The sequence below is a fragment of the Pristiophorus japonicus genome, chromosome X (genome assembly GCF_044704955.1).
Source record: "Pristiophorus japonicus isolate sPriJap1 chromosome X, sPriJap1.hap1, whole genome shotgun sequence".
Taxonomy (NCBI): Eukaryota; Metazoa; Chordata; class Chondrichthyes; family Pristiophoridae; genus Pristiophorus; species Pristiophorus japonicus.
The window spans coordinates 6581398-6590752 of record NC_092010.1 but is presented as its reverse complement, the minus strand read 5'-3'; the positions used below and the strand labels follow the sequence as shown (position 1 = coordinate 6590752).

The 9355-nt window shown below is 71.8% G+C and overlaps 1 protein-coding gene across 1 annotated transcript; it reads left to right on the top strand.

The window, feature by feature from the left end:
* Positions 1 to 982: 982 nt before the first annotated feature.
* On the top strand, positions 983 to 8914 carry LOC139240790 (uncharacterized; the record flags this gene model as incomplete). Its single annotated transcript, XM_070869267.1, has 3 exons — positions 983 to 1046; positions 6032 to 6326; positions 8722 to 8914. Coding segments are annotated over 3 exons (552 nt in total), but the record flags the coding sequence as incomplete, so codon positions are not given.
* Positions 8915 to 9355: the final 441 nt, after the last annotated feature.

The following is a 9355-nucleotide window of genomic DNA, read 5'->3' as shown; positions in this document are numbered from 1 at the left end:
GCCCCAGTCCCATTCCCAACTCCGACCCCAGGCTCAATCCCAGCTCCGCCCCCAGACTCACTCCCAGCTCTGCCCCAGGCTCACTCCCAGCTCCGCCCCCAGGCTCACTCCCAGCGCCGCCCGCAGCCCCTCTCGCAGCTCCGCCTCCAGCCCCTCTCGCAGCTCCGCCTCCAGCCCCACTCCCATCTCCGGCCCCAGCCCCTCTTCCAGCTCAGCCCACAGCCCCTCTCCCTGCTCCGGCCCCAGGCTCACTACCAGCTCCACTCCCAGCCCCACTCCCAGCCCCACTCCCAGCTCCGCCCCCAGGCTCACTCCCATCTCCGCCCCCAACCCTTCTCCCAGCTCCAGCCCCAGGCTCACTCCCAGCTCCACCCCCAGGCTCACTCCCAGATTCGCCCCAAACCCTCTCTCAGCTCCAACCCAGCCCCACTACCAGCTCCGTCCCAAGCCCCTCTCACAGCTGTCCCACCAGACACAATCCCAGCTCCGCCCCAAGGCTCACTCCCAGCTCCACCCCCAGCCCCACTCCCAGCTCGCCCCACAGCCCTTCTCACTTCCCCGCCACCAGCCCCACTCCCAGCTCCGCCCACAGCCCCACTCCCAGCTCCGCCCACAGCCCCTCTCTCAGCTCCACCCCCAGCCCATCTCCCAGCTCCGCACCCGCCCCACTCACAGCTCTGCACCCCGGCACATTCGCAGCTCAGCCCACAGCCCCTCTCCCAGCTCCGCCACCAGCCCCACTCCCAGCTCCGCCCCCAGGCTCACTCCCATCTCCGCCCCCAACCACTCTCCCAGCTCCGCTCCAAGGCTCACTTCGAGCTCCGCCCCCAACCCTTCTCCCAGCTCCGTCTCCAGCCCCAATCCCAGCTCCGCCGCCAGCCCCTCTCCTAGCTCCAGCCCCAGCCCCACTCGCAGCTCTGCCCCCAACCCCTCTCCTAGCTCTGACCCCAGGCTTACGCCCAGCTCCGCCCCCAGACTCACTCCCAGCTCCGCCTCCAGCCCCTCTCCCAGCTCCGCCCCCAGGCTCACTCCTAGCTCCGCCCCAAGCCCCTCTCCCAGCTGAGCCCCCAGCCCATCTACCAGCTCTGCCCCCAGGCTCACTCCCAGCTCCGCCCCCAGGCTCACTCCCAGCTCCGCCTCCATCCCTTCTCCCAGCTCCGCCCCCAGGCTCACTCCCAGCTCCTCCCCTAGCTCACTCCCAGCTCCGCCCCCAGCACCACTCCCAGCTCCGGCCTCCGACTCAGACCCAGCTCCGCCCCCAGGCTCACTCCCAGCTCCGCCCCCAACCCTTGTCCCAGCTCCACCCCCAGACTCACTCCCAGCTCCGCCCCCAACTCCTCTCTAAGTTCCTCTCCCAGCTCCACCCCCAGGCTCACTCCTAGCTCCGCCCCCAGCCCCTCTCCCAGCTGAGCCCCCAGCCCATCTACCAGCTCTACCCCCAGGCTTACTCCCAGCTCCGCCCACAGACTCACTCCCAGCTCTGCCCCCAGGCTCACTCCCAGCGCCGCCCGCAGCCCCTCTCGCAGCTCCGCCTCCAGCCCCTCTCGCAGCTCCGCCTCCAGCCCCACTCCCATCTCCGGCCCCAGCCCCTCTTCCAGCTCAGCCCACAGCCCCTCTCCCTGCTCCGGCCCCAGCTCCAACCCGGCAGACTCCCAGCTCCGCCCCCAGGCGCATTTCCAGCTCCGCCCCCAGCTCCACTCCCAGCTCCGCCCCCAGCCCCTCTCCCAGCTCCGCCCCCAGCCTCACTCCCAGCTCCGGCCCAGCCCCTCTCCCACCTCCGCCCCCAGGCTGACTCCCAGCACCACTCCCAGCTCTGGCCTCAGGCTCAGTCCCAGCTCCTCCCCCAGGCTCACTCCCATCTCCGCCCACAACCCCTCTCCCAGCTCCTCTCCAAGGCTCACTCCCAGCTCCGCCTCCAACCGCTCTCCCAGCTCCGCCTCCAGCCCCAATCCCAGCTCTGCCCGCAGACCCTCTCCCAGCACCACCCGCAGACCCTCTCCCAGCTCCGCTCCAAGGCTCACTCCCAGCTCCGCCTCCAACCGCTCTCCCAGCTCCGCCACAAACCCCTCTCTCAGCTCCACCCGCAGACCCTCTCCCAGCTGCGCCCGCAGACCCTCTCCCAGCTCCGCCCGCAGACCCTCTTCCAGCACCACCCGCAGACCCTCTCCCAGCTCCGTCACCAGGCACTCTCCCAGTTCCGCCCGCAGACCCTCTCCCAGCTGCACCCGCAGACCCTCTCCCAGCTCCACCACCAGCCCCTTTCTCAGCTCCACCACCAGCCCCTCTCTCAGCTCCGCCACCAGACCCTCTCCCAGCTCCACCCGCAGACCCTCTCCCAGCTCCGCCACTAGCCCCTCTCTCAGCTCTGCCACCAGCCCCTCTCCCAGCTGCACCCGCAGACCCTCTCCCAGCTCCGCCACCAGCCCCTCTCTCAGCTCCGCCACCAGCCCCTCTCCCAGCTCCGCCACCAGCCCCTCTCCCATCTGAGCCCCCAGCCCCTCTCCCAGCTCTGCCCCCAGCCATACTCCCAGCTCCGCCCCCAACCCCTCTCCCAGCTCCGCCCCCAGCCCCTCTCCCACCTCCGCCCCCAGGCCAACTCCCAGCTCCTCACCCAGCCTCACTCCCAGCTCCGGCCTCAGGCTCAGTCCCAGCTCCGCCCCCAGCCCCACTCCCAGATCCGCCCCTAGGCTCACTCCCAGCTCCGCCGCCAGCCCCTCTCCCAGCTCCGGCCTCAGCCCCACTCGCAGCTCCACCCCCAGCCCCTCTCCCAGCTCCGGCCCCAGTCCCACTCGCAGCTCCGCCCCCAACCCCACTCCCAGCTCCGCCCCCAGCCCATCTACCAGCTCTGCCCCCAGGCTCACTCCCAGCTCCGCCCCCAGGCTCACTCCCAGCTCTGCCCCCAGCCCCTCTCCCAGCTCCGCCCCCAGGCTCAATCCCAGCTCCTCCCCAGGCTTACTCCCAGCTCTGCCTCCAGCCACTCTCACAGCTGCCCCCCCCAGACACAATTCCAGCTTCGCCCCAAGGCTCACTCCCAGCTCCGACCCAGACCGACTCCCAGCTCCGCCCACAGCCCCTCTCACTTCCCCGCCTCCAGCCCCTCTCCCAGCTCCACCCGAAGCCCCACTCCTAGCTCCGCCCTGAACCCCACTCCCAGCTCCGCCTCCAGCCCCACTCCCAGCTCTGTCCCCAGCCCCACTCCCAGCTCTGTCCCCAGCCCCTCTCCCAGCTCCGCCCCCAACCCATCTCCCAGCTCCACCCCCAGGCTCACTCCCAGCTCCACCCGCAGACCCTCTCCCAGCTCCGCCCGCAGACCCTCTCCCAACTCCGCCCCCAGCCCCTCTCCCACCTCCGCCCACAGCCACACTCAGAGCTCCGTCCCCAGCCCCTCTCCCAGCTCCGCCCCCAGGGTCACGACCAGCTCCACCCCCACGCTCACTCCCAGCTCCACTCCCAGCCCCGACCCAGATCCTCTCACAGCTCCGCCCCCAACCCCGCTCGCAGCTCCGCCGCCAGCCCCATTACCAGCTCCGTCCCCAGCCCCTCTCTCAGCCCCGCCCCAGTCCCATTCCCAACTCCGACCCCAGGCTCAATCCCAGCTCCGCCCCCAGACTCACTCCCAGCTCTGCCCCAGGCTCACTCCCAGCTCCGCCCCCAGGCTCACTCCCAGCTCCGCCCGCAGCCCCTCTCGCAGCTCCGCCTCCAGCCCCACTCCCAGCTCTGCCCCCAGCCCCTCTCCCATCTCCGGCCCCAGCCCCTCTCCCTGCTCCGGCCCCAGGCTCACTACCAGCTCCACTCCCAGCCCCACTCCCAGCCCCACTCGCAGCTCCGCCCCCAGCCCTCTCCCAGCTCCGGCCCCAGGCCCACTCCCAGCTCCGCCCCCAGGCTCACTCCCAACTCCGCCTGCAGCCCCACTCCCAGCTCCGCCGCCAGCTCCGGCCTCATCCCCATTCGTAGCTCCACCCCCAGCCCCTCTCCCAGCTCCGGCCCCAGCCCCACTCCCAGCTCCGACTCCAGGCTAACTCCCAGCTCCGCCCCCAGACTCACTCCCAGCTCTGCCCCAGGCTCACTCCCAGCTCCACCCGCAGATCCTCTCCCAGCTCCGCCACCAGCCCCTCTCCCAACTCCGGCCCCAGCCCCACTCCCAGCTCCGCCCCCAGGCTCACTCCCAGCTCCGCCTGCAGCCCCACTCCCAGCTCCGCCCCAGCCCCTCTCCCAGCTCCGGCCCCAGCCCCACTCGCAGCTCTGCCCCCAACCCCTTTCCTAGCTCTGACCCCAGGCTCACGCCCAGCTCCGCCCCGAGACTCACTCCCAGCTCCGCCCCCAGACTCACTCCCAGCTCCGCCCCCAGACTCACGCCCAGCTCCGCCCCCAGGCTCACTCCCAGCTCCGCCTCCAGCCCCTCTCCCAGCTCCGCCCCCAGGCTCACTCCCAGCTCCGCCACCAACCCCTCTCCCAGCTCCGCTCCCAGCCCCACTCCCAGCTCCTCCCCGAGCTCACTCCCAGCTCCGCCCCCAGCCCCACTCCCAGCTCCAACCTCAGGCTCAGACCCAGCTCCGCCCCCAGATTCACTCCCGGCTCCGCCCCCAACCCCTCTCCAAGTGCCTCTCCCAGCACCACCCCCAGGCTCACTCCCAGCTCCACCCCCAGGCTCACTCCCAGCTCCGCCCCAACCCCTCTCTCAGCTCCGCCCCCATCCTCACTACCAGCTCCGCCCCCTGCCCCTCTCACAGCTACCCCCCCAGACACAATTCCAGCTTCGCCCCAAGGCTCACTCCCAGCTCCGACCCAGACCGACTCCCAGCTCCGCCCCCAGGCTCACTCCCAGCTCCGCCCCAAACCCTCTCTCAGCTCCACCCCCAGCCCCACTCTCAGCTCCGGCCCAAGCCCCACTCGCAGCTCAGCCCACAACCCCTCTCCCAGCTCTGACCCCAGGCTCCCTCCCAGCTCCTCCCCTAGCTCACTCCCAGCTCCGCCTCCAGCCCCTCTCCCAGCTCCGCCCCCAGGCTCACTCCCAGCTCCGCCCCCAACCCCTCTCCCAGCTCCGGCCCCACTCCCAGCACCGCCTCCAGCCCATCTACCAGATCTGACCCCAGCCCCACTGCAAGCTCCGCCCCCAGCACCTCTCCCAGCTCCGCCCCCAGCCCCACTCGCAGCTCCGCCCCCAGCCCTCTCCCAGCTCCGGCCCCGGCCCCACTCCCAGCTGAGCCCCCAGCCCATCTACCAGATCTGACCCCAGCCCCACTGCCAGCTCCGCCCCCAGCCCCTCTCCCAGCTCCGCCCCCAGGCTCACTCCCAGCTCCGCCCCCAGGCTCACTCCCAGCTCCGCCCCCAGCCCTTCTCCCAGCTCCGCCCCCAGGCTCACTCCCTGCTCCTCCCCTAGCTCACTCCCAGATCCGCCCCCAACCCTTCTCCCAGCTCCACCCCCAGTCTCACTCCCAGTTCCGCCCCCAACCCCTCTCCCAGTTCCTCTCCCAGCTCCGCCCCCTGGCTCACTCTCAGCTCCGCCCCCAGCCCTTCTCCCAGCTCCACCCCCAGGCTCACTCCCAGCTCCACCCCCAGGCTCACTCCCAGCTCTGCCCCAACCCCTCTCTCAGCTCCGCCCCCAGCCCCACTCCCAGCTCCGCCCCCCAACCCCACTACCAACTCCATCCCCAGCCCCTCTCACAGCTGCCCCACCAGACACAATCCCAGCTCCGCCCCCAGCCCCACACCCAGCTCCCCCCACAGCCCTTCTCACTTCCGCGCCCTCAGCCCCTCTCCCAGATCCGCCCTGCGCCCCCCTCGCAGCTCCGCCACCAGCCCCACTCCCAGCTCCGCCCACAGCCCCTCTCACAGCTCCACCCCCAGCCCCTCTCACAGCTCCACCCCCAACCCCACTCCCAGCTCCGCCCAGAGCCCCACTACGATCTCCGCACCCGCTCCACTCACAGCTCCGCACCCAGGCACGCTCCCAGCTCAGCCCACAGCCCCACTACCAGCTCCGCCTGCAGCCCCACTCCCAGCTGAGCCCCCAGCCCCTCTCCCAGCTGAGCCCCCAGCCCCTCTCCCAGCTCTGCCCCCAGCCATACTCCCAGCTCCGCGCCTAGGCTCACGCCCAGCTCCGCCCCCAGCCCCTCTCCCACCTCCGCCCCCAGGCCAACTCCCAGCTCCTCACCCAGCCTCACTACCAGCTCCGGCCTCAGGCTCAGTCCCAGCTCCGCCCCCAGCCCCACTCCCAGATCCGCCCCCAAGCCCTCGCCCAGCTCCGCTCCCAGCCCCACTCGCAGCTCCGCCCCCAGCCCCTCTCCCAGCTCCGGCCCCAGCCCCACTCCCAGCTCCGCCCCCAGGCTCACTCCCATCTCCGCCCCCAACCCCTCTCCTAACCCCGCTCCAAGGCTCACTTCCAACTCCGCCCCCAAACCCTCTTGCAGCTCCGCCGCCAGGCTCACTCCCAGCTCCGCCGCCAACCCCTCTCCCAGCTCCGGCCCCAGCCCCACTCGCAGCTCCGCCCCCAGCCCCACTCCCAGCTCCGCCCCCCAGCCCCACTACCAGCTCCGGCCCCAGCCCCACTCGCAGCTCCGTCCCCAGCCCCACTCCCAGCTCCACCCCCAGCCACACTCCCAGCTCTGCCCCAAGGCTCACTCCCAGCTCCGCCACCAGCCCCTCTCACAGCTCCACCCCCAGCCCATCTCCCAGCTCCGGCCCCAGCCCCACTCCCAGCTCCGCCCCCATCCCCTTTCACACCTGCCCCACCAGACACAATCCCAGCTCCGCCCCAAGGCTCACTCCCAGCCCCACTCCCAGCTCCGCCCACAGCCCCTCTCACTTCCCCGCCTCCAGCCCCTCTCCCAGCTCCACCCGTAGCCCCACTCCCAGCTCCGCCCAGAGCCCCACTGCGAGCTCCGCACCCGCCCCACTCACAGCTCCGCACCCAGGCACACTCCCAGCTCCGCCTCCAGCCCCTCTCCCAGCTCCGCCACCAGCCCCACTACCAGCTCCGCCCCCAGCCCCACTACCAGCTCCGCCCCCAGCCCCACTCCCAGCTCTGTCCTCAGCCCCTCTCCCAGCTCCGCCCCCAGGCGCACTCCCAGCTCCGCTCCCAGACCCACTCCCAGCTCCGCCCCCAGCCCCACTCCCAGCTCAGCCCCTGGCAACTCTCCCAGCCCCGCCCCCAGGCTCACTCCCAGCCCCTCTCCCAGCTCCGCCCCCCAGGCTCACTCCCAGCTCCACCCTAACCCCTCTCTCAGCTCCACCCACAGCCCCACTCCCAGCTACGCCACCAGCCCCACTACCAGCTCCGCCCCCAGCCCCTCTCACAGCTGCCCCACCAGACACAATCCCAGCTCCGCCCCAAGGCTCACTCCCAGCTCCGCCCCCAGCCCCTCTCACTTCCCCGCCTCCAGCCCCTCCCAGCTCCGCACTGAGCCCCACTCCCAGCTCCGCCCCCAGCCCCACTCCCAGCTCCGTCCACAGCCCCTCTCACAGCTCCACCCCCAGCCCCTCTCCCAGCTCCGCACCCAGGCACACTCCCAGCTCAGCCCCCAGGCTCACTCCCATCTCCGCCCCAACCCCTCTCCCAGCTCCGCTCCAAGGCTCACTCCCAGCTCCGCCCCCAACCCTTCTCCTAGCTCCGCCCCCAGGCTCACTCCCTGCTCCGCCCCCAGCACCACTCCCATCTCCGCCGCCAGCCCCTCTCCCAGCTCCGCCCAGAGCCCCACTCCCAGCTCCCCCCCCCAGCCACACACCCAGCTCCGCCCCCAGGCTCACTCCCAGCTCCGCCCCCAGCCCCTCTCCCAGCTGAGCCCCCAGCCCCTCTCCCAGCTCCGCCCCCAGCCCCTCTCCCAGCTGAGCCCCCAGCTATTCTCCCAGCTGAGCCCCCAGCCCCTCTCCCAGCTCTGCCCCCAGCCATACTCCCAGCTCCGCCCCTAGGCTCACGCCCAGCCCCGCCCCCAGCCCCTCTCCCACCTCCGACCCCAGGCCAACTCCCAGCTCCTCACCCAGCCTCACTCCCAGGTCCGGCCTCAGGCTCAGTCCCAGCTCCGCCCCCAGCCCCACTCCCAGATCCGCCCCTTGGCTCACTCCCAGCTCCGCCCCCATCCCCTCGCCCAGCTCCGCCCCCAGCCCCACTCCCAGCTCCGGCCTCAGGCTCAGACCCAGCTCCGCTCCCAGGCTCACTCCCAGCTCCGCCCCCAACCCCTCTCCCAGCTCCGCCCCCAACCCATCTCCCAGCTCCACCCCCAGGCTCACTCCCAGCTCCGCCCCCAGCCCCACGACCAGCTCCGCCCCCAGCCCCTCTCACAGCTGCCCCCCCAGTCACAATTCCAGCTTCGCCCCAAGGCTCACTCCCAGCTCCACCCACAGCCCCTCTCCCAGCTCCGCCCCCAACCCATCTCCCAGCTCCACCCCCAGGCTCACTCCAAGCTCCAGCCCAAACCCTCTCTCAGCTCCACCCCCAGCCCCACTCCCAGCTCCGCCCCCAGCCCCACTACCAGCTCCGTCCCCAGCCCCTCTCACAGCTGCCCCACCAGACACAATCCCAGCTCTGCCCCCAGCCCCACACCCAGCTCCCCCCACAGCCCTTCTCACTTCCGCGCCCTCAGCCCCTCTCCCAGATCCGCCCTGCGCCCCCCTCGCAGCTCCGCCACCAGCCCCACTCCCAGCTCCGCCCACAGCCCCTCTCACAGCTCCACCCCCAGCCCCTCTCACAGCTCCACCCCCAACCCCTCTCCCAGCTCCGCCCAGAGCCCCACTACGATCTCCGCACCCGCCCCACTCACAGCTCCGCACCCAGGCACGCTCCCAGCTCAGCCCACAGCCCCACTACCAGCTCCGCCTGCAGCCCCACTCCCAGCTGAGCCCCCAGCCCCTCTCCCAGCTGAGCCACCAGCCCCTCTCCCAGCTCTGCCCCCAGCCATACTCCCAGCTCCGCGCCTAGGCTCACGCCCAGCTCCGCCCCCAGCCCCTCTCCCACCTCCGCCCCCAGGCCAACTCCCAGCTCCTCACCCAGCCTCACTACCAGCTCCGGCCTCAGGCTCAGTCCCAGCTCCGCCCCCAGCCCCACTCCCAGATCCGCCCCTTGGCTCACTCCCAGCTCCGCCCCCAAGCCCTCGCCCAGATCCGCTCCCAGCCCCACTCGCAGCTCCGCCCCCAGCCCCTCTCCCAGCTCCGGCCCCAGCCCCACTCCCAGCTCCGCCCCCAGGCTCACTCCCAGCTCCGCCGCCAGCCCCTCTCCCAGCTCCGGCCCCAGCCCCACTCGCAGCTCTGCCCCCAACCCCACTCCCAGCTCCGCCCCCCAGCCCCACTACCAGCTCCGGCCCCAGCCCCACTCGCAGCTCCGTCCCCAGCCCCACTCCCAGCTCCGCCCCCAGCCACACTC